The 25,338-nt window shown below is 35.7% G+C and overlaps 2 protein-coding genes across 2 annotated transcripts in view; one reads left to right on the top strand and one right to left on the bottom strand.

Annotated features, from left to right (window-relative positions):
• SASS6 (SAS-6 centriolar assembly protein) overlaps positions 1 to 7,694 on the top strand; it is a 51,948-nt gene extending 44,254 nt beyond the window's left edge. The window contains exons 15-17 of the mRNA XM_032624839.1: positions 3,541 to 3,635; positions 5,397 to 5,491; positions 5,596 to 7,694. Of these exons, the coding sequence (XP_032480730.1) occupies positions 3,541 to 3,635; positions 5,397 to 5,491; positions 5,596 to 5,702 (297 nt within the window). The 3' untranslated portion in view covers positions 5,703 to 7,694. The remainder of the gene's footprint in view (positions 1 to 3,540; positions 3,636 to 5,396; positions 5,492 to 5,595) is intronic.
• A 94-nt stretch (positions 7,695 to 7,788) lies between these two features.
• The window catches only part of MFSD14A (major facilitator superfamily domain containing 14A), a 38,268-nt gene continuing 20,718 nt past the window's right edge, over positions 7,789 to 25,338 (bottom strand). Inside the window, exons 3-12 of the mRNA XM_032624849.1 lie at positions 25,261 to 25,323; positions 24,372 to 24,499; positions 22,238 to 22,352; positions 19,036 to 19,254; positions 18,635 to 18,748; positions 17,823 to 17,894; positions 12,759 to 12,871; positions 11,508 to 11,605; positions 10,252 to 10,415; positions 7,789 to 9,156 (exon numbers count right to left, since the gene is read on the bottom strand). Coding sequence (XP_032480740.1) covers positions 8,950 to 9,156; positions 10,252 to 10,415; positions 11,508 to 11,605; positions 12,759 to 12,871; positions 17,823 to 17,894; positions 18,635 to 18,748; positions 19,036 to 19,254; positions 22,238 to 22,352; positions 24,372 to 24,499; positions 25,261 to 25,323 — 1,293 coding nt within the window. The 3' untranslated portion in view covers positions 7,789 to 8,949. The remainder of the gene's footprint in view (positions 9,157 to 10,251; positions 10,416 to 11,507; positions 11,606 to 12,758; positions 12,872 to 17,822; positions 17,895 to 18,634; positions 18,749 to 19,035; positions 19,255 to 22,237; positions 22,353 to 24,371; positions 24,500 to 25,260; positions 25,324 to 25,338) is intronic.

The raw sequence follows: 25,338 nt of genomic DNA, 5'->3' as shown, positions 1-25,338 counted from the left end.
CGACCCTTAGGAATTTGTTTTTTTTCATTTCTCAGAACAGAAAGAAGACTGTACCTTGATATTAATATTGTACTCTGGCTTTCTTAGTGTTTACATGATGTATCACTTTCTTTCCTTTTACTTTTACCAATCTGTGTCTTTATATTTAAACTGGATTTCTTTTAGATATTCTATACCTGACTCTGATATTTTCATCCATTCTGACCTTGTCTTTAACAATTTAAAATGTAATGTATATATTCATACGTTTTATCATCTTGCTGTTTGTATTCTATATATCCCATCTGTTCTTTGTCCCTCTTTTCTACTTTAATCCTGACTTTTCAATTAATTGCTGATTTTATTTTGCATTCTATTTTGTCTCTACTTATTGGCTTTATTTTTTGTTTGCTCTAGAGTTTACAGTATACATCTTCACCTTATCATAATCTATCTTCAAAATTTTATACTGCTTTCCATATAATGTAAGAACCCTACAGTAATTCCATTTCCTCATTCCTGTCCTGCTAACTACTGTCAAAATTTTACTTCTGCATTTGTTATAAATCCCACTTTTTTTTTTAAACAATCAGATATCTTTTCAATAAATTACAGAGAGGAAAAAGTCCTTTTACCCATATACTTACTATTTACACAACTCTCTTCCTTTATGTAGATCTGCATTTTCATCTGGTATCATTTTCCTTTCTCCTGTAATGAAGATTTCTTACAGTGCAGCTCTTTAAGACTTCTTATAGTGCATGTCTGTGGGAAATTCATAAAAATCTCCTAACATTTTTATTTTGAATTTATCTTCTCTACATTTAGAATTCTGGGTTGACAGGTTTCTTTTTTCCTTTCAGCATTTTGAAGCCATCATTCCATAGTTGCCTGGATTGAACAGTTTTGGCCTGGCCATTATTTCTTCACTTTTTTATTTTTTAAAACAGTTATTTATTTACTTATTTATTTATTTATTGCTGTGTTGGGTCTTCATTGCTGCGCATGGGCTTTCTCTAGTTGTGAGCGGGGGCTACTCCTTGTTGCGGTGTGCGGGCTTCTCATTGCAGTGGCTTCTCTTGTTGTGGAGCACGGGCTCTAGGCGCACGGGCTGCAGTAGTTGCGGCACGCGGGCTCAGTAGTTGTGGCTCACAGGCTCTAGAGAGCAGGCTCAGTAATTGTGGCTCGCGGGCTCTAGAGCACAGGCTCAGTAGTTGTGGCGCACGGGCTTTGTTGCTCCGCAGCATGTGGGATCTTCCTGGACCAGGGCTTGAACCCATGTCCCCTGCATTGGCAGGTGGATTCTTAACCACTGCGCCACCAGGGAAGTCCCTCTTCACTTTTTTTATTATTTCCTTTTAGTATTACAGTTACTCATGGTTGATCACATGATATAGTCCCATTGAGTCTGTTCATTTATTTGCTTCATTGTATATATATTAGATTCTAATGCTTTCTTAAAGTTCACTAATCTTTTCTTCTGCATTGTTTAATTTGCTGTTAATTCTGTCCAGTGAGAACTTTTCATTTTAGATATTTATCATCTCTAGAAGTTCTATTTCATTCTTTTTTTATATCTTCCATTTTTCTCATACTTTTAATTTCCATTACATCCTTGTTCATAGTTATAATTGTTTTAACATGTGCATCCTTATTCTATCATTTGTATCATCTCTGGATCTGTTTCTGTTGAGTGATTTTTCTTGGTATGACTCATGTTTTCCTACTGGTCATTTTTAATAATTTTTTAAAATATTTATTTTATTTATTTATTTTTGGCTGCTTCGGGTCTTAGTTGTGGCACACGGGATCTTTGTTGCGGTGCATGGGCTCCACAGAGTGAGGGCTCTTCATTGCGGTGCGTGGGTTCAGTAGTTGTGGCACATGGGCTTGGTTGCCCCATGGCATGAGATCTTAGTTCCCCGACCAGGGATCAAACCCACATCCCCTGCATTGGAAGGCAGATTCTTGACCACTGGACCACCAGGGAAGTCCTCTATAAATTTCTGATAGGATGTGGAACATTGTTAATGTTACATTGTTGATTATCTGGATTTTGTTATCTTCCTTTAAAGGGTGGCAGTTATTTAAGTTACTTGTGGATCCCTTGGTCCTTTTTGAGTTTTTTTGTTTTTCTCTTTTTTCCTTTAGCTTTACTAGGATGCATTTAAAGTAGCTTTTACTCAAGGATAGTTCAGCCCTGTTACAAAGCTCCCCACAGAATGCCCTAAATGATTACCAAGGACTGTCCACTTTGTCTCCATGATTATGAACCTTGGAAATTGTTCAGCTTGAAACTCCCATTTTTATTTGCCCAGCACTGTGGAGTTTTACCCTATGCATGTTCCTAGTACTCAGCAAAAACTCAAGGGGATTCATGTGTAGATTTCTGGGGCTTGTTCTCTTTATAGCTCCCTTTTCTTCAGAATTCTGCCTTGCAGCCTCCAGGCACCTCATCCTCCCTGAACTGATTTTAATCTCCTCCGTTTAGCAGTTATGTTCTTTCTCTGTACCTATAGTCAGGAAGTGCCTCTAATTAAAAAGCTGGGTCAGTTGTAGGGATCACATTTTTCTTAGAGACCACAGTTCTGCCCTACCAGTTGTTCAGTTTTTGGGACCATTTTTTTTGTTTATTTTGTCTGGTTTTCTAATTATTGGTGGCTGGAAACTATATTATGTATTAATATACTCTTTAAATTTTCTTCACTCTTGCATGTTTATTTTTCTATAAGGAATATGAAAATCAGCTTATCTCACTTTTTAAAAATCCTCTTTGTATTTAATGTGATCTGATATCTTTAGAATATTGAACCCTGATAGCCAAGGACAGCAGCATATACCTTTCTCATTTATAATTTTATCCTATTAAGCTAGTATCTCTCCCTATTTTATTATGATTTTTTTTTACCAAAAATAGATATTTCTTATCTTCTCATGCCTTTTTCCTTTTTTTCTTTCTTTTTTTTTCTTTATGCGAGTCATCATACCTTTTTTCTTTGATTTATTAGTATGGTGACTTACATTTATAGACTTCCTAACATAGAACCCATTCCTAGTATGAAACCCCCTCAGTCATAGTCATTATTACTTTAAATAAACTACTACATACTATATGCTTGATATTTTAGTTTGGACTTTTGTATAGATTCTTGGATTACTTTTGACTATTTCAGTATTCAAATTCCTAGCACTCATTTAGAATCCTTAAATATCACAGGCTTAAAGTTCTTGAAAAGGGAAGAATTCTCAGAATGCATGAGGTAAATGCATCATCGTGGTATTTGGTTACTTTTAGCATCAGTAACATTTAAATGTATTAGTGTTCATGTTTTTGTTTCAAAATAATTAAGATAATTTGTGCTCTTTATCTTGCTGATATGACAGGAACTTTTTTGTCAAGGAGAAACAGGATTTTTAAATTAAATCTTCTCAATAAAATGTGCTTGTGTTATATAGGTTGAACTTCTGTGGTCTATATTCATCAGAGAAAAAATTTAACCACCTATCTCCATATAGAACTGTCTCAGTTCTAATTCAGTTACATGTTTTCCCTCTTTACAGGTGCAGTTTAACTTGCAGTTTACAAAACCAAGTACATCACTAGATGTTCAGTCAGGAACAACTGTTAGTATGCCTTGCTCAACTGATAAGGAAAAGTAAGCTCTTGACATAAAATTTAATGTTTGTAATTTTTTTTTAATGTTTGTAATTTTGAAAGGGAGTTTTTATCAGTGTTTGAAATCTATTATGACCACTTATTTATGTAATGTTTTAAGTTGCTGATCAGTGGGATGTGACTTAGTCCCTTTTAGCCATAAGAAAGAGGTTTCTCACATTTTTTAAAACTGTAGGATAGACATATAGTAAAATTTAATTTTTTAAAAGGGATTTTCCTACATAACTGAAGAACACCCTTTCATATATTCTTGGGCAAATAGATAGAAATGTTTTAAATTCCTCAGAGTTGGCTGTTTTGCTTTTGTTTTCCTGTATGGCTGTGTCTGTCTCTAGAAGCTTTTTGTTTTTCTGAGTAATTGCTTCCAGTGTAAAGTAAACTGAGAAATCAGCTGGTTAAACTGTTAGAATTCTGGGGTAGATAAAAGGGTTTGTGAGTTTGCCCCCTAGCCAAGCTAACATAAATAAGCTTTAGTGCCAATTTGTGACTTCTGTTTTGCCTACTCAGAGATTCTTTGCCTATTTTTTTAGATCTTAAGCAGGTTTTATGTACTGAAGTTTGCTGAATCAGTGAGTTGTAGCTAGAGTCAACAACTTATAGATGCAGACTTGTCTCTCTGGGTAGTCTTTGTTTGTAATACTGTTTTCTTATTGTACCTTTATTTATTTAAAATGTAATCGCTTTAAGGCCTGTCTGCTGGCACTCATTATCATGAGCTATCACTATCCCCAGTATATTGCAAACTAAAAAATTACTGTCATGGCTCAAAGAGGCTTCTTATTCCAGCTGTCTTCACTCATTGGCTCCTCTAAAATTAGTACCACGATGAGTATTAAAATAGCTAATGTTTATGAGCCTCTGTTTTTTAAAAGTGAGAATTCTTTGAAGTCCTGAAATGTATGTGCTTGTTATATTTAAGCTCATATTTGTTAGTGGCAGAGCACCTAGAATTCATATTAATGGTAGAACACCATGTTTATATGTTTACCTCCATCATACACACTAAGAACAATTTTACTTACAGATCATATTTGTGGTACAAAATCAAACATAATCATGTGTCCATAAAATTGGGACTATTCAGCTATTTTGAGATTTTTGTTTAGAATTGGTTTGCTTTGTTGTCAGCTAGTAACAAGTGGCAAAGGTTAAAGAAAAAATTTTAGATTGGAAAAGACACCTATTCAGCCACTTAATTCTTTTCTGAAAATTGGGAAAAGACCATCATTTAATTTTAAAGATAAAATGTCGTTGTTTTGCAAGAGCCCTGAACTTCTTCTTGCAGGTGTACTAATATAGAAACTGTTAATACTAGACAGATTTAGAAAGAAGGAATATCGTGGTTGAAAGAGGAAAAATACAACTACAGAAATATCCCCTCCTTTGTTTTTTCAAAATTTCATATTTGTATTCATCCGACCAGAATTCATTATTGTACAATGTGTATTAATGTTTAATAATGACAACTTTGAAGCATAACAAAATTTTGAGGAGCTTTTGGTCAAAGGAAAAAGATAACTTACTCTTTACTGGGAAGAAGTATACTTTGGCTTATGAATAGATAAATTATTTGCTTAAGAACCCAGTGAAAAATGGGATTTGTTTTGAACAAAGCTATAAATATAACTTATATTATTGTATACATAGTGTATGTATGTATATAGATTAAACATTCAAACTTTACTGAAGAGAAAGTAAGACTTTGTTAAAATAAGTAAATAATTACTATTTTCCTTTCAAGTGGTGAAAATTTAGGGCTGGAATCCAAATATCTGAAGAAAAGGGAAGACAGCATTCCTTTACGTGGGCTCAACCAAAATCTATTTAATAATCCAGGTGAGAAGACATTTCTGAAATGGATTGTACACTGTGGTTTAATTAAATGTATTATATAAAGACTTAAGTGAATGCAGATAATCTTTTTTTGTCCTCATTTGCAGACCATCAAAAAGACGGCACTTTAGGAGCGTTACAGACATCTTCCAAACCCGTAGTGCTCCCTTCTACATCTTCAGCATATTTCCCTGGGCAGCTACCAAACAGTTAATCCTAGTGTCATCTTTTACTTTTATTGAAATTTTAGAAATTCAGCATGGTTTTAATATAGAAACAACACAGATGAAATTCTGAATAAGCAAGTTTCAAAGTTTACTTGAGCTACTGTATTAGATTGTTTGGATCCTTTAAGTACTGCTGTCGTTTATGCAGTTTAGAGGGGCATATTTGTACTAGGGAATGGGTGAAGATTCTTTTTAGTTTGGAACATGGTGTTTTGTAGAATAATAGTATGAATTTTATTAAACTAATCCTTAGAAATTCTCAGAAGTTCTAAGGAAAGAGTTGATCCTTGTAAGGGACATTCTAATCATATTCAATAACTCAGTTAATTAAAACATGCTTAGATATATATACTAGTATGAAACCAAAGAATGCTGTCAATTCATTTTATCATTTTCATTAGTACAATAAGTTTTAAATTTGCCACCTGAGAATTTTAAGGGAAAATAATTATCTCTTGAGATATATTATTGATATTTACAGTAAAGGGAAAAGTCCTGAAATTACCTTAAATGAATAAATTCTTCATAGCAAGTAAATATTTTCCTTGAAACCTTTAAATTATCTTTTGAATAAGTCTGTTAAGTAATTTTGATAAATTTATTGTACAGAAAATCTTGGACAGTCTAATTACATGACCAGATTAGGTACAAAGTGCTTTTAGTCATTTGAGGTGCAGTTTATGGATTTTAATGCTTCCTGGAAGTCTACAGTCATCCAGTTTTTCTCCTTCATTTGGAGTTTTGTTTGTTATGCAGTTAAATCTGTATTAGTGGAATATTTGTTTTAAAAATTAGTACTTACACAAAATATTTACTGAGAGCATCATGAATATTCATTTTGCTTATATCAAAATAGGTTCATTTTCATGTTTGCTTATTAGTAAAATAGGCAAAATGAATAATGTTAGAAGTTACAACTTTCTTCTCTTCCCTGTAATTAAAAGTTTCAAATAAGAATTGTTCCTTGGGAAAAATGAGGTAATTTAAAAAAATTCACCCAGGATGACAGGGTTGCATTTTGTTTTCTTACAGACAGCCATCCAGTAGAGTAGCATTCTCTTAAGAAAACTCTAAATCATTTTGTTTGCAGAGATTGCTCATGCTCATGTGATACTTAAAAAAAATATTTTCAAGGACCTTATTACTAAGCAGATGAGGAAGAGAGACATTTCAGGATATTGATGACCTACTAATGTTATTGGCTTCCATGGTAAGACAAAAAATATTTGCTAATTTTTTTATGAAGCCACAGTATTGAGCCTTTCCTTATGATACTTTTGAAACTGCTGGTAACCACAAGCTGTCTTAAACTAAAAAATTTAATAACCGTTATTAGGTAGTCACTTTTTATATATATTTTTTTGTCATTTAGGTATACTATATTAGTAAGAATACTCAGTTATAATAACTTGAAAGCACTAATAATCTGGAAAGAAACTTTCTGGCAATATTGGAATCTTTCCTGTAAATAGTATGTAATATAAAACTTTGTGACAAGGGTTTGGATAGGATACATGACATACAGGTAGCTCTTTTTTTTAAATATAGATATCCTTTTCCATATCCACACATGGAAAACTGGGAGAATTCCCAAAAGATATAGAGATCATTTTGATATCAGTCTTTTTGGTATTAAATATATATACACAGACTTTCGAGTGTGCCAATTATTTGCTCTACCTCTTAAACTTTTATTTGAAATTGTTTTGCTGTGTGCAGCTGTACATGTGTTAATAATCAAAATATTGCATTTAATGTATTTCTGTAAACTGTGAGCTTTGTTAATAAAGTATTAATATTTTGGGAATCTGACATGTAAACAGTATGTAAAAACAAACATAGGACTGACCTACAACACCTGTGCTTAGAAAATTAAGTACTTACAGTTAATTTATGAACTAAGTTTTCATTTCTTTGCTTTTGTCTTCCTACAACAGTATTTTATTGAGGGAAATGAAATGGATTCAAAGGGAGAAGGTATAATGCTTTGATTTGTTACTGTAAAAATATAGTAACAAAGCCAAAACAGGCCTCATAAGGGAATCACAGATCAAGACTTTCTTTAAAAAAAAATCATTAAAATATTTAATTTTATTAACAGAATATTTACATTTCTTTTAAGACCTTATTTAACCATAGTGAATGTTCCAAGTTTAAAAAGCATTAAGCAGTAACCACACATAAGATGAAAACAGTGTAAACTATACAATACTTTATGTACAATTTTTTACAAAGTAACACTTTTTTAAATAATATAACTGGACACAAAAATATACACTTTAGAGAAATTCACATCAGTAATTGTATAAAGCTCTCTTCTAGGGTCCTGAAAATTTAGGACAAACATTAGCTCTGTAAATAAAGTGTTACTGTGACAGTCCTGAAAGGCCACTATATATATTTATCTACATATAGATATCACATTGACATTTTCAAGGCTACCAGCTTTACTATATAATTTTTAGATTATGTATTCAAGTGTTGAGGTTCTTATGATTATGCAAACATTAAAAGAATAGTGGTATAGTATAAGTAGCCGGGGAACAAATGCGAGCCAGCATTTAGATTTACAGGCTCCAAACACCCCAATTTAAATTCTAAATGGCTGATATTTTCTCATTTCAAAAACAGTAGTGAATAATGTTTAAAATAAAATTACTACAAACAAGCTTGAAACATGATTCAGATTTAATATAGTTTTCTTAAGAGTTTCGTTTTTTAAATGCAAATAGTTCATTTACCATTTCTTTACTTTAGTGCATCTGCATTAAGGCTTTGAATTATTTGACCCAAGATTTTACAATATTAAAATCTGACTCACGATTTTACAATGTTAAAATGAACAGTTCCACACTATACTACCTACTCTGTCTCACTGCGAGTCAGCATAAATAGTTAAAGCTCAACACCTGAAGGAAATGGTAGCAGAGACGTTGCTAGTATCTAAGAAGTTACATATATCGTTTTAAGTTTTAATTAAAGGATGTATAATAAAACAAAAAGCTTAATGGCAAGAAACTGGTGCTAATAAACAAAAGGTTTCTTTTCAAAAGAAATTGTAACATCTTTGGAAAACTGTCCAGTTCTTTTCTTTAGTTCCCACGGAGTTCATGCAGATACATTTCTTAAGACAATCTTAAAGTACATTGTAGATGGAAATGGAATGTACGTCCAGAACTATAGGTGAAAACTAAGACCTGGGTGCTGATAGAAAAGTCTTCCTGATTTCGGTTGTCACACATTTGTGTCCTGGAGTAAAGGTTCTTTGGCCTCTCCTGGCGCTTGCGCACTGTGAGGATGGCTGTGACTGCCACAGTGCTTTCTCCAACTGCTGGACCTTAAGCTTAAATTGGTATGTTCCGGAATAAACAAGGCAACAAGCAGAGCCAGCAGTACTGAACAGGCTCCAAAGAGGAAGGGGGGGCCAGGGATGATGGAATTCTGAGGAAGGAAAAGAGAATTAGGATTTTTGCAAAGACTTCTTTGTTCATAACAAGAAATTGCTTATCTTTTAGTAGTAACTGATTGCTGTGAATTATAAGCCAACGACTCCTCTCTTTCTTCATTAAAGCCACAGTTAGAAAAAACATTCCCTTTTCAAGGGGAAAAGAAACACTGTCACACTCTCAACGTAAAATTTTGGGGGATAACAGCTGACCCAAGAAACAGCCAAAAGATTTTTTAAAAACAAATACATGCAAAAATATATTGTCATTTTATAGCATAAAATCTGAACACATTCTGTGAACGTTCACTTAATTTGTTAGTTCAAGAGGAAAACAGGGAGATCTCACAAGTAAAATCAAGTAGCATATAATATTAACTACAGTAGCAGAATCAATTACCATTTTCTTTGTTAAAAAGGTAACTACATTCTCTAGTGACTGAAAGTAAGGAAAACACAGATAATGTCGTTACCATGAGAAGAATCAAACAGACCTGTGTTTTAGCCCCAAATCACATTCATTCTTAGCAAAAACTTGCACTGCCAGTTTTACCTGTGTAGAGCCCACAGACAAACATTCTTTTTTATTTAAAAGTAGTCTTAACTGGTTAGAAGATTAGTGTAGAACTCTGCTAAATACAAGGGAACTAATGAGTTGTTTGTACTGGCTAAAGTAATGTGTTTCGCTGTTAATGTTTTCAGTTGTATGGAGGGGAGTATAGCGAGCAAGTGAACAAAGATGTTTACCAGCACCTAACTGACTCTTCTACAGAAGGCAGACCTGATACAGGGAACCTCTAACATTCCAGAAGCCTCAGATGAAAGACAAACAGTAGTATAGACAAATGGCTGTTACCTATGCCACTAGGTATACTAAGACAAACTAGAATACATAAGTAATTTTTTAATTATCCAGGGAAGAAAAGGACACACAGCCAATTTTATAAAGAAGTACGTATATAGGAGGACATAGTCCCTTAGGCTTTGGTTTTAAGTGTTTTTATTCAATCTAAGAATCTCAAATAAAAGCTTTAGTGACCAAAAAACATCACCTTTCAATCCAGCCAAATGAACTATATTTTTATAATTACCTGTTCAAAGTGGTGCTGTGGGCTTGTGTTTGTTCCCAAGTCTGTTCCTGTCATTGGCAGTTCTTTAAGTTCCACATGGAATATGTAGAAAATGAATCCATAAAGGGCTGGTCCCAGACCATTGCATAATCCTCTAATTCCTGTTATCATCCCTTGAACGACACCTGAATTGTTTAAACAAGTTATTTAGTGTACCACTTATTTTTTCCTACCCTAGAACCGATACAAACATGAAATCACTTATTCTAAAGGCAAAACTTACCAGACACTAGCAACTTACTGCAGTGGCATCAAAATTACTTAGAAGCTCTACAAAGTATAGTGAGCTATCTGATGCAAATGTAAGCTCAGGTCTAATGTAGAAACAAGGGGGCAAAAGCACTGTATTTCCTTTAAAAAAAAAAATGTTGGCTCAAAATCAGCATGAGTTCATAAGCACAGCTGTTAAAAATTCTGTCCCCAAGCAGCTACTTAAGACCCCAAATATAGCCCCTTTTTACAGAGTTTGATTTTTGTTTACCTCTGGGATCTTATCCCAAATTTAAAATGCAGCTTGATTTGGCCACAGGCCTTTCCTTATTTGTAACTAAGTGTCCTCTGCCACTCTTTTGTAATGCCCCTGTTTTTCCTTTTGACATAAACAGGCTTTTCAAAGAATTATTCCTCACCTATTAGTATTTTAAGAATTAAGTGTTCCTGCCACAAAAGTGTAAGACAATAAAAATACATTTTCTGTGTGCCTTAGGTGACAAACATACAGTGTTAATGAAAGGGTTATCTGCGTATCCCTGAGATGTCTAGAACGTCATAGCATATTGTTTATGTAATAAATAAATGGTTAGTGAATATAAGGTGACTAACCTTCATCACTAATTTTCTAGCAAAAGAACAGACAGGGCCACACATTCACAGTGAGACAAGGTTATCTGCCTAAGGATAATACCCTAGAATCCGCTTTTCCTCTTTACAATGAAAGCAATTTATTTATTTTAAAAAAGATTTATTGCAGTATAATAGATTTACAATGTTGTGTTAGTTTCAGGTGTACAGCAAAGTGAATCAGTTATACATATATCCACTCTTTTTTAGAGTCTTTTCCCATTTGGGCCATTACAGAGTATTGAGTACAATGAAAGCAATTTAAAATTCTCTACCCTGAAGATACACTTATGTTTCAGAACTTAGGAAAGAGACAGAACAGAGGATTAGAATATTCTGTATTTTTAAATAATTATCATTGGGTCTTATCAACTCACCTTGTTGATCAGCATCAGCAGTTCGTGAGACAAGTGCACTGACAGCTGGAAAGGTAATGCTAGACATGGCTGCCACTGCCCCAGCAGCCCACATCATCCTGCAATCAAAAGCAGCAAAACAAAAATAGTATGTTATTATTACTCTCCATTGTACCTGTCAAAGTCAAAATACATACTTAAAATCAAGTAAGAGAAATGGCTGTGGTACAGGAAAACTATACTTGCTCTTCCTTCTTTCCTATGTGACTGGACAAGTCACTTAAAAGTCTAACCCCGTTTACTCTTCTAGAAAGCAGAAAAACAACGACTTATTCACAAGAATGCTGTGGGCTTCAATGTAGAATTGGGATATCACACATCACATCTAAACTGTAAAGTGTGTTGGGTATTATTTCTGCAGGACTTGGGCAGGTGGGGAGAGACTGTTGAGAAACATCATTAAATGTTTCCAAACGTTCGCTAGCAGAACGGCAGGGTTCCCAGAGACCTGTGATTCAGTGCGAAGAAATCACTAATTTGATCTAAATGTGCTACTGGCTTGATGTTTAAAAGAAATGTTTTCGATAAATTGTGAGCACCTCTTTTGCAAGGCTAGACAGAAAAATAAAACATCCATCAAAACACACTCTTGGTGCTTACTCATATCCAAGTCCAAACAGAGATGATGTGTTCAGCTGAATGAAACACTACTGCACATTGTGGAGTTCAGTCCTTAATACCTGAGCACAAAGGTGTGCATGCGCAACCTGACAGCAGCACTATTACCATCACCTCCCTGCAGGAAACCAGACTGGCAAGAAAAGCAGAGAGCTTTCCCAGCATAAAGCCGGGACCAAAACAACTGGACTTCTGGTTTGCCATCAGTAATGATAACTGGTGTTACTCAACTTTTTTTTCCTAACCTTGCTGCTTTGGGATTACATGTATTTTTCTGACAAACTAAACTGGATTAAATGCTCATTAGAAATTGAAAAACTCCATCTCATTCAAAAACCCAACTAGTTGCTGAGATACAAAATGTCACTCTGCTATCCTCAAGCCACTATAGAGTATACAAATACACAAGTGAGAAACCTGTGTTATATACACTTTGAGAGAGAAAAAAAGCATATTAAGAGATTAAAGTCTAAGCCTTAATTGAGAAGCAAATTAAGAAATATAAAAGTTTTGTCAGTTACACCTCAATAAAGCTGAAAAAAACAAAAACACGGCAAACACCAAAATTAAGAAAATTAAAATATTTGTACCTACCATGGTTCTGAACCGAAGCCATACCATGCCAGCTGTAATATTTGAAATCCCAGACCCAATAAAATGGTGTTCTTATTTCCAATTGACCTCATAAGTAAACTCAAGACTATGGTCTAGAAAATATGAAAAATCAAAGTGGCTTATTAGAATAGAATAAGCTTTTTAATACCGAAAAGAAAAAAGCTATTTGGTGACCTATTTCAATCTATATTATAAAAGGACTATTACCACTTTTCTACATTTTGGCTTTTCAGCAACAATTGCCCTGAATATATCTGAGACCATTACTCCAGGTCATATAAGCAGATGAAAGGTGCCTCTGCTGACACAGATCCAGATTCAGGGGAAAAGTCAGAAAACTGAAAATAGAAAAGGTGAACTTCGTGTTCAGTACATTTCTATTGAGGACCACTTAAAATCAGAAATTGTAAACAGTAGGGTTGAAAGGTTCTAACTCATGGTTTAGAGATCCCTGTTATGTAATAGCTTTAAAAAAGTTTTTACAGGTCCAAGTTAATCCAAAACGCTTATTCTCCTGACTAAATAAAGCTGAAACAGTATATCCTGTTTGTGAACTCATATACCCTTCACCTAAATTAACCTATTGCTGATGCTTTTATGAACAGTAGATCAGTTTAACAAGTATGACTTGTAGGCTAATAACTAAGAACACAGCCTTGGGAAAAACAGCCTTAATCATCATTTTGGCTCTAACCATGTGACCCTGGGCAAGTCACTTCACTCTGAAACTCAGTTTGGTCTCTTAAAAGACTGTGATAATAGTACCTATTTCAAAACTGTCATGTGAGTTAGATGAAATGATATACTTAGCATTGTGCCTGGCACATTTAATAAACAACATTATGAATTGGGTTTTCTTGCTTTTCTCTCAAAGTTAATAAAAATTCAGCATTTGGGGACATTAGTATTAAACATACCCCTTAAGATAGCTATTAAGTCCATAGAGAAAGAAGTGAAAATAATTCAGGATATCACTACTTGATGACTGGCTGATACTCAAAATTATCAAGCGTAAGTTTAAAATTCTTTAAATTGAGACAATCATTTAAGAGTTTAATCAGGCTTAATCACAAATAAGCCAGCGGGAAGCAAATGAAGATCCTTTTAAGGATTCTTGAACAATTAACACTCATAGCTTTCCTCTCTGAGATTTTCCCTTAAATTGGGTGAGCGTGAGATTGAATTCCACAAAGCACAGAGCCCTGGAGTACATTCTTCAACAACCACAGCTATGAAAGGGAACTCACCCAGAGCGAGCACTCAGAGAAGAAAAACTTCCTGTGTATATGATACTCTAACTGGGACATCGATTCTCTCCCAAGGGCAAGGACTTCCTTCTCATTTATCTTTGTATCCCCAGCACCTAGCATAAGTTCTTTTTTAAAAAAAAAAAAAAATTTTAAAGAGAACAGAGAGAACCAAGAGAGAGAACCAAGTCGTAAAGGTTAAAATGACTTATGACTTAACCAAGATGACACAGCTAATTAACAGTTAACTGACATCAACTTTGGTCACTCGGTCAACAAATATTTGCCCAGTTCCTACTGTATCCAATGGCTATTCTAGGTCTGAGGGCACTGACCCAGGTCAGAGTACTGGTCAGCAAAGAGATTACCTCCTAGTAGAGGGAAAACGGAGGTAAGCATACTTATCAAACCAGATAACTCCAGGTTGTAGCTGTTCTAAGAAAATAAGACAGGGTAATGTGATAGAGGTGCTGCTCCAACCAGGATGTGCAGGGAAGGCCCTTCTGAGGCGACATCTGAGGCGAGAGCTGAGTGAGGAGGAGGAGGTATGTGAGTATCTGGGCAAAGAGCGTGCGGCTGCAGGTGAAGCAAGCACAAAGCCCTGGGCTGGAGTGTGTTCAACAACATGGAGAACGGAGGAAATGGGGGCTACGTCGAGAGCCTAGATTTCATTCTGGTTGTGACAGGAAGGGAATATTAAACAAGAGAGCACTATGGCTCAATTCCCACTTTACAGCAATTCCTCTGCCAAGTGGCAAACAAGCCGTAGGGAGACAAACATGGAAGCAGACCAGATGGAGGCTACGGTCTTGGCTTAGACTAGGCTCCTAGTAATGGAGATGGTGAGAAGTGCTTCAATTCAAAATATGTTTTGGAGAGAAGTGAAAGGAGATACCATCTGATGTGCCAGATGTGGGAGAAGGAGAAACAAAGTAATGAAGAATGGCACCAAGGTTCCTGGCCCCAACAGCCAGGAGAGTGGTGATGCCACTGAACGAGATGAACAGCACTGGGTGGAAGGAAGCCAGGCTGCAGTCACAGCCATGTCAAGGGTGAGATGCCCAGCAGGTGTGTGACAGCACTGAGGAAATGTGTAGAACTATCTCCATGCACTCGTGTAAACATTTATTGAGTGCAAATGTTGTGAACTCGTGCCTGCTAGTGCCAAGGAAGTGATGGGGCCTACGGCAAACCAGAGAGCAAAGGCCCGAAGGGGACAGCAACCATGGGGCTTCCACTGAAGGTCACATTCATGTTACCACATCTCATCTGGGGGAGAAGCTGCATTTCCATATTTTCATATCACACCTCCCAATTTTTAAATGCTTACTACTACTTTTTAAAGTTTTAAAATCACTATGGGAAAAAACCAATGACCTCTAATTTAGCACCTGCTGGGCTGCAGGCACACTGCAGGGTGTTAGAGTGACCAAGACAAATATAATTCTGACCTCGCAATCCTCTCGGAGCTCTACTAGAGCTCACAAAGCTACTGAGGCAAAAATAATAAACAGAGGTAAAATTCATAATATGGTGTATTCTGTACCATGATAGAGATACACCCAAGTTAATATGAGAACTCAGAGAAGGTATACTTAGGGGGTGAAAGGGGGATGCAGTAAGGACGGCAGGAACAAAGGCACAAGAGCAAGCAAGAAAATAAAGAGAGGCAGGCAGGAGAGTCAAAGACACTAGTCTTTCACTTAGAGGTCAACAGGGGAGAAGTCATTCTCAACTGTATACTTGCCATAAATGAGAGCATAAGCTAATGCTTCTTCCTTTGGAGCTATAAATTTTACTTGATATTTTAATTCATATAATGACATAAACTTAATTATCAATATTTACATGCAGACTACATATGCCTATTCACCTGTTTTTGAAGTTCAACTAATTTTCTCACTTTGAGAAATGTGATTTTACATCTCAAAAACTATGCTTCTATGTAGGCCCCAAAAGCTGAATGGTCATTTAAGTACTGTATTCCTTGTAGACCATGTTTCTGTTTACAGTATCTGCTGTGCTAGCAATGCTGGCTGGGTCGTGGCTCATTCCTTCCACATTCACAGCCCTCATGACCCTGCTGCTGCAGGGCTCTTTCCAACGCAAACCCAACCACGCCCCCTCCTGAGTTCACATGTCTGCCCTCCTGGATTCTGAGCTCTTAGGGACTGTTTTCCATCCTGTATTCCTTTGTGCCTGATGCAACCTACTGAGCAGAGGGAAAATTTCCTCTAAAGCACCTTCAGCTCATCATTCAAGCAGTCTACAGTGTGCCCAGATTTACTAGGTGCCCACCTACAGCTTGCCTGCTCAGTTAAGTATGAAACGGAACTTAAGACCTTACAACTACTAACCTCTTTAAGTGTCATTACAGTAAATGTTAGCCTGTTCTCTTTAAGATCTAAATCAAATAAAGTAGTAGCAAATCTAATCTCAGCAATATATGAAAAAGATAAGACATAATGATCAGGCTGGATTTATCTCAGGATTCAAGGTCAGTTTAACATTTGATAATTCAACAAGCTCTATAGTCTTAGTACACTTTCCTTTGTGTTCAGAAAGGTTTTTTTTTTAAGCTATTTTTATATATGGGCAACAATATATTTCCCCCCAAAGCTAAAGAGCACATTTCTGAGGCCTTGGGGGAAGTACATTATACAATTTAAATTTAAATTTGAAGCCTATCACTAAATCTACCAGAAATTCATAAATGATGAGATCTGCAGAAGCAATCCTACCTCCAAGATGGTGAAACATCCAAGAGTACTATTAAATGGACTTTACTTTCCATTTTAAGAGTAGAATAAAACAAAAAGCTGCAACCTAGTAGACTGGATCTAAGGTGGGAAAGAGTGTTAGAGTAGATTGTTTACAGAGTCTGGAAAAAACAAAGCCCAACAGAAAGAAATGGGAGCGGTTTTTTCCACAGAAAGGAGAAAGAGTGGAACTGAGATAGTCTGAAGGCCAGATGAAATATCTCCTAAGAAAATCCCGATTCTTCTGTTGATTAATATCTTATTCCTCAAACAACCACCAGCTACCAACTGGGTTTCCAAGATAAAAATACTTTCATGTCACTTCTCTGCTCAAAACCCTCCTATCTTCTTGTCAAGTCTTATGATGACCCAGAAGGCCACACACAATCTGGTCCCTCTCCACCTCTCAGAATTCATCTCCTGACACTCTCTCCCTTGTTCACTCCACCAGAACCATACTGTCCCCTGGCTCTTTCTTACACATGCCAGGAATTGTCTTTCAGAGTTGTAGTTCTGTTCTGGCATATTCCAGTGGATTGTTCCTCCAGGTATTCCAGTGGATTGTTCCTCATTCCTTTGGTTCTCTGCTCAAATGTCACTTGTATCAGCAGAGCCTTCCCGACCCTCCCAAATAAAATAACACCCTGCCCCCAGCCACGCCCTACATCCCTTGTGCCCTTTTTCTCTATAGTTTTCATTACACCTGATATGTTTACACTGACATGCTTACTCATTCTCTTATCCCACAAGAATGCAAACTTTACAACAGCAGGGATCATGAGCGCTTGACACATGATAGGTATTCAATAAATATTTACTGAATGAATCAATCAACAGTAGAACAAGACTAACGTAAAATTTCTGATTTTATGCAGGTGAATACGCTAGTGTAAATCAATAAACTGTCTTTCTGGTTTACACATCGTATGTTGATTAGTTCGTGTCAGTCCCCAAAATCTAATCAATACTACCTATACTAACAGAATTATGTTTCCGAACGTTCGAACATCTCTCCCTCTAACGAAAAAGAAACTCACCTGTGCAATAATGGAAAGAATGCCAAGGACTGCTATAAATGCTGCAACACTTTCTGGTGAAAATTTCATAATCTAGAAGGTTTCCAGAAAAAGTAACATTAATAAAATAAGCATAACAAATACCATACTAATGCAACTACTTGTATATTAACATTAAATCGGCCAGAAAAAGAAAATGCAATTCATTTGTAACCAAAGAACTCCTCAGAGGAAGAATCTGGCTTTCACTGAGGACCAAAATTATAATAAGTGTTAGATACTGAAAATAACAGCTACATAACTTAGATTAAGTAAATCTAAATCCCGTAATTTTGATTTCCTAAATAGGAGACCGCTATCAAGCATTCAAAATCCATTTTAAAAATAAATATTGCACCATTTTGTGCTTTTTACAAGTACTGATAAAGGCTTAATCTCTGCCTAGTAAGATTAGTGTCAAGGAGAAAAGAACTAATGCTCTTATTTTGGCTAGCTGCTTTACAAATATATGCTCTAAATCACAAAAAGACTGGAGCAGGTGAATGGATTAAAGCATCCCATCACCTGTATAAGCTACACATAACATAAACAAGCTCAAATGACACACTTTGACAGGAAAATCATCTCTTTTTGCCTAAGCCAAAAGTCTTCATAGAAATGCATAAGGAACGTCAGCCACACTGAACAGGAGGTTAATTCTAGTGAGCCATTATTTTTAAAATGATAGTCATTTCTAAAAGTCCCTGCTCTTAAAGTTCTCTCAAGATTAAATATTTTGTATTAAGGCACTCAACAATGAAAGAAAAGTCCACCTTGGTAGAACAGAATTTTACCTGTCTGAGGTATAAAAAAAAGCTGGAATATTGGCCTGCCTCCGGTAAGTAGGAGAGAAACACCGTAATGCAGATCAGCAGCACTATGGAGTCCTGGCCCACTTTCTTTAAGGACTAGAAGAAGAAACAGACCAATACAAGGTTTTATATCAAAACACTAAACTATTCTTAAGAACATGCAGAGATATCTTCTGGCAGTGTATATACAGATACCTAGTTGTCTTTTTTTTCCCCCAGTTTATTCTCATCCTCCCCAAAAGTATTCTGAAAAGTATTTCAAAATATTTTTAAAAATCCATCCCGATGTTTTCCCCAAAGAAATATCCACAACAAAACATTAATGCTGCGCTGAATCACACATTCATTTTTTTGTCAAAGTGAATGAAAAAGCATATACTTACTGCAAAGGGGTCAGCCTGTTCCCAGGAAATGGGCGCTCCCCATGATGCGGGCCGCATCTTCTCAGGTAATGACTCCGGCACAGCAACAAGGATAAAACAAATATCTAGCAGAGCTATCGCTGTAGCCAGGACCACCACCAAGCTGTCCCCATACACTCGCCCAAGATAAGCGCCAATTGCAGGGCTGGTTACCAAACTTGCAGCAAATGTTGCCGAAACCTGCAACAAACCAAGATCAATAGAAAGAGATTAGGCAGGACATCTGGCTCCTTTACTTCCACACCACAGAGACTCTGACTTATGTCAGTCCTCCTGCTGCAGTTTCCCTTTCCTCCTCCTACCTGTGCCAGTTTTCTTATACTTTCTTCTTTTGCAGAAAGAGAAAAGAATTAGATTCTTAACTAAAAAATATGTAATAACCTCTAAGATAGTGGCTTCAAACTTTCTTTTAAGCCTTGGAGCCCTCTCTGTTTAAATAAATTCTACTGACAAACTTGTAAGTAAAAACAGATTTAAAAATAAAAAACTGTTTTAGTTGAAGGGTTGGGGGCCTGGATTACCATCCAAACACCCAGCCCACCCCGACTGCCAGGCATGCTGGCCCCTAGGGTGCCTCCATAATCCCACAGTGCTCTGTGAACCGAGTCTAAAACAATAGTCTAAGGAAATCCAATGCCACTGTGACTTTTCCCCCAATATTAAAGTTAAAATTAAATGAACGTTTACTTTGATACACATTTAAAGCTGGCTGAAATAAAGCTTAAAGACTTTAAAGTTTATCTTTTCAGCAGTAATAGTGTTAAGCTGCAGCACAAATCTGAACTTGGTCATCATTAGGTGGCAGGGTTAGGAAGAACGAGATCATCCATCCTTGGCATTGAGCCCATCTCTAACCATGTCTCTCTAACATCCTGAGGAAGCCCATACAAGTCTGGTGAAGATGCAGATTAAAGTATAGAAAACAGGGGGAGAAAAACAGTTAATCCCAGAAATATCTGGCCTACTGGACAGTGGCCTGCAAATCAACAACAGATGTGACAACAGGTAACAAATGATAGAGACCACATTCTTCAGAGGATAATTAGAAATTAATGTTATAGGTGCATGAGCTTCTGCTCCCTACTCTTGTGCTTTATTCTGTTTGTATGCTCTTTCTGACTTTTGCATGGAGGATTTAAACTTCACAGGAGTGCTTATTTACACAAGCACTTATTTGACAAGTACATAAAATTCTAATAACTATAAACATCTAGCTATCAACCCAAATGTTCATCAACTAGTGAATGGATAAACAAAATGTGGTATATCCTGTACAGTGGAATACTACACAGCAGTAAAAGGAACTACTGATATATGTATCGGCATAGATAAACCTAAGATTATGCTAAGTGCAGACACAAAAGACTACATTTTGCATTATTTCATTTATATGAAATTTCTATTGAAAGCAAAACTACAGAGACAGAAGGTAGACTGGTGATTGCCTGGGGTCAGAGGTAAAGTGGAGACGGATGGCAGATGGGCCCAAGGGAACTTTTTGGGCTGATGGAAATGTTCTAAGACTATATTGTGGTCGTATTTTGTTACAGTAGCTCTAGAAATTCATAACAGTGGGCTGTGGTCTCAGAGAGACCTGGGTTATGAGCAGAGCTCTGGCACTGGAGTTGGGAAAGGGGCAATGGTTCTCACTGTAAGCGTCAGTGAGGTATCTGGGAATAGGAGAGAGCAAAGGTCTAATCAGAGTGCAGGTATTTCATGTCATTTCCCTTCTCCTCGATTCTCCTCCCTGGTGGCTATTTTTTTCTGGCCAGACAGAAGATGACCACAAAGATCACTTTATTCCCTTTTATCTGCAGCCATATTATTTCTAGAAGATTGAAACTGTCATTTACTAGATGTGCCTTCAATACATAAAGCTTCCAGGTTGAAACTATTAATTTCAAAGATTTGGCTATGACAAAATAAATTACTTTAGCAAAAAACAGAAACAACATGGACTGTGGGCATGTTGCAAAGCTGTATAAATTTACTAAAATTGATTTAACTATACACATAAAATGGACAAATTTTATGGTATGTAAATTATATCTCAATAAAGCTGTTTAAAAACATCCTGGCTATCATTAACTTCATATCATTTAATGTTCTTGAGTTTACAACTGATCATTAGTTTTTTTGGTATGTTTCTCACTATAGGTATTTCCCTCTAAATCCTCTTAATTCCATGATTCTTTGTTATGTTTTTTGATCTTTGAATCAAAGACAACAGACTCTCATAAAAGTAAGATTCAACCTGACACAATATTCAGTCCTTATTTAACAAAAGATGCTTGCTCCCTATCTGCTGAAGCTCATCACTGTCCTACTTCTGGCTAACAGTGATCTGTTAACTTATTTTATTTCTAGATTCGATAGACATTAAGTGTCCAGGATTTGGCAAACTACTGCCTGTGGGCTGAATCTAGCTATAAATGATTCTTCCACATTAAAAGTGATATAAACACATGTCCACAAGCAAAAACAAAAAAATATGAGAGACAAACTTGCAAGGAGTAGTAAATAAGCCAAAGAGATCCAATGCAAAGTTAAATGAATATAGACAATATTGTACTATAATTATGTAATGTGATAAATATAGCTATAACAGCAATCTATTACAATATATAAATGGATCAAAGTAACACTTTGTGCACCTTGAAGTTAATGTTATTATGTCAGAATTATTCAATAAAAATTAATTATTAAAAAAGCTAAGTTAAAAAAAAAAAAAAGAAAAGAAAAAAGAAAAAATATGAGAGAGACTCTGTGTGGCCCAGAAAGCCACCAAGAAGGTTTGGGATCCCTGAGATGGGTGTTAACCTATTATATTTTAGATTAGCCATTAAATAATAGTAATTTTAAAACTCATTACATATTAAATAGTTCTTTTAGTATTCTATTAAAAAGAACTTATATAAGGTAAAAATATTCCACTGTAATTTCAAATCTGATATGTGTGACTAATACTGACTGAATGAAAATATCAAAACTTACATGGCTTTGTACTGAAAAAAAATTTAATGTAGTCTAATGGATGATTTTATTATAAAATGTACTTATGCAAAAATAAATCTTATAATGCAAAGGCTTGCACTCCTTGTAATAAAAGACAATAACACGGTGTTTTTCAGCAGACACAAAGGTACAGATTAAAAATACATACCAGTCCATAAGCCATACTTCTTTCATGTTCTTGGGTTATATCTGCTACATATGCAAATACCACAGAGAAAGTCACTGCAAAAACCCCAGAAACAGAGATAACAGCAAAGTACCACCTAGGATTGAAAGACAATTGACAAGAAATGGTTAGAAAACAACTACTATTACCTTAATCTTCATTTTTATAAGTGAACTAATGTACGAATAGCTAATTTCAGTCAACAGCTTACTAGAACAGTTCATAGATTAATTCTTCTATAAATCATAAGCCCCAGATATTATGTAAACAGGGCTAGATGTGGGCCTTCGATAGCAACTCAGCTACTATGCGGGAATACTTAAAATTAAAAAATGTATTCAGGTCAATTTTTTACCCAATTGTTGAATTGTTAAGTGGCTTTGTTACTGTTTCTACTAAAAATAGCAACAAACTAGAGTCTACTATAATTCATCTATTACAATTTCCCATCACAGTACTACACAAAAAAACAAAATCCAGTAAATAAAACCGAGGGACAAGTTAGTCTATATTTATCTTGAGTCTATATATAGAAACTAGATGTTTTTCCATAAGTTCTCTTTAGTTCTTCAAATGTTGGCAAAACAACCCGTATGGCAGTGTCCAAAATAAAATGAACAAAAGCTATTTTAAAAAGCAAATTACATTTTGCTATACATGATTCAAAAATACCTGGCTGAGAATAAGAAGTCTCTATTGTAATGCTGATGTTTAGTTTTTAAAATCAAGTGAAATCATATTGCACTTTCAAAATATCACGCCACTGGGACTTTATTGCTTACCAATTTTTTTCTAACATGCTGCTTTCCCCAGCAAATAACTTGTTCATGCCCTAGATTTGTTTGGTAAGATTTCATTTAAATGATTAGCATTCATCAAGGGTTTGGCCTTCAGAGTTATATCTCACCTATGAGAGGAAGGAAGATCCTGCCTCATAAATAGCCCTGACCTTTCTAGATTCACCATGGAAATACAGCCGATCTATGATATAGAATTAACTAACATTAATATTCAAGTGGAGTAGAATATTAGTCAAAGAATTAAAAAATCTACAACTAAATTGGACTCTATTATCTTGGGAAAATCATTCTCCTTGTGAGCTTTCCCTCCCTTCCTCCTCAGTGGAAGACTTGATTTTAATCAGGGTGGCCAAGAGCCCAGCCTCTTGTAACTAGGAGCAGCGTATGCCTGAAATCTGACCAAACAGACGCAAGCAGAAGTTGGGTGGGAATTCCATAGTTTCCCTAAAGGAAGGCAGTATGCTCTTTGTAGCCACTCCTTCCATCTCTTCTGCCTGAAGGTGACACAGCTGGAGCTCACTTAAGCAGCCATCTGGACAGTGAGGTGATAGTGGAGGATGGCAGAGCATGAAGATAGAAAAAGTCTGGTTCCCGGGAACTGCCCTACCAGCTCTGGACTACTCAACTCCAGACTTATTTTATATGGAGAGAGAAATTAGCAGTGAATTTCCTTGTTTTTAAGAAAAGATTATTTGGGACTTTACTGATATACAACAAAATCTATTCCTAATTAATATAGATGATGATAAACCTTGTGTTTAACATCCTACTTAAGAAAGTAAAAAGTTAGGGCTTCCCTGGTGGCGCAGTGGTTGGGAGTCCGCCTGCCGATGCAGGGGACGCGGGTTCGTGCCCCGGTCGGGGAGGATCCCACATTCCACGGAGTGGCTGGGCCCGTAAGCCATGGCCGCTGGGCCTGCGTGTCCGGAGCCTGTGCTCCGCAGCGGGGGAAGCCGCAGCGGTGGGAGGCCCGCGTACCGCAAAAAAAAAAAAGAAAATAAAAAGTTAGCAACCCTATCCAGTACCTAAAATATTGTTTTGAAATTTGGGCTGTGAAATCCAAAAGCAGATTAGCTGGTAGTCTACATGCTTCCTATAGTGGCATCTAGTTCAAAAAACTTTATTACTTACTGTTATATTACTTAGCTACTATATTTTTAAAGGCCCTTTTATCTGTATCAAAGAATAAATGTATTAGAAAAATAAATTAAAAACCTACATAGATAGGATGGGAAAATAAGTGGAAGAAATAAGGGAATATTCAGAAAACAATTAACAGTTGATATTTAGTTGCTATAATCTGAATGTGCACGTACCATGGGCTGATCTTCATTAAAGGAATTGGGGCACACGTGAAAAATACTGTTAGCAGCAAGAAGGATTTTCGGCCCCAAACATCAGAAAGAGCACCAATAAGTGGGGCACTGAGGAATGACAACAAACCCTAAAAAAAAGTTAAATGAAGAAAATACATATACTATGTATACTGATGAGCCAAAAATAAATCATTTTACTACCACAGAAGAATTTTAAACAAGTTTATTTCTAAAATAAGTATATCACCAAACTTTAGATAAACAACTTATTTCTTGTCTGTATATAATTTTTCAATTTCCCAAGACCATACAGAACCATCTGCGGGCTGTGGTAGCATATTAAACACAAAACGTTCTAATGAATTCTCAACCACAACTCTAGCAATTCTAGAAGGAATATTATATGCTAATTATCAGTTTATAAACTTGTTGATCAAATGGAACCAAGAGTAAAGAATATGTAGAATAATCAAAACTTTACCATATTGATATATTTTATACTCATGCATTTTTTAAATAGTTCTTTTCTCTTCAATCTATATTCTTGTTGCTAGTTTACAAAAAGCACTCAGATCTTTGTAATGGAAGTGCCAACACATAAAACACAGGGGAAATTTGTTATGATGTGGTTTATCATTATTATACATAGTTGGCTATATGTAAGTCAAATCATATTTAAAACCCAGTTCATTTAAAAAGTGCTAAGTAATCCCCCAAGATATACTCCAATTGTAAAAATTCATACTTAGGAGATTGATCAACTAACTTAATAAACTGGCAGAATTACATATATTTACATAAGTATATTTGTGCATGTTTGTGTACATGCATATATATATATATATATATATATATATATATATATATATATATATATGATTGATCCTACCTTTACTCCTTGAATTAGGCCATTCATCAGAAATGTATGTTTAGGGAAGGTTTCATGTAATACCTAAAGAATAAGAAC

This window comes from Phocoena sinus, chromosome 1 (assembly GCF_008692025.1).
Source record: "Phocoena sinus isolate mPhoSin1 chromosome 1, mPhoSin1.pri, whole genome shotgun sequence".
NCBI lineage: Eukaryota > Metazoa > Chordata > Mammalia > Artiodactyla > Phocoenidae > Phocoena > Phocoena sinus.
This window is presented reverse-complemented; position numbering and strand designations above follow the sequence as displayed.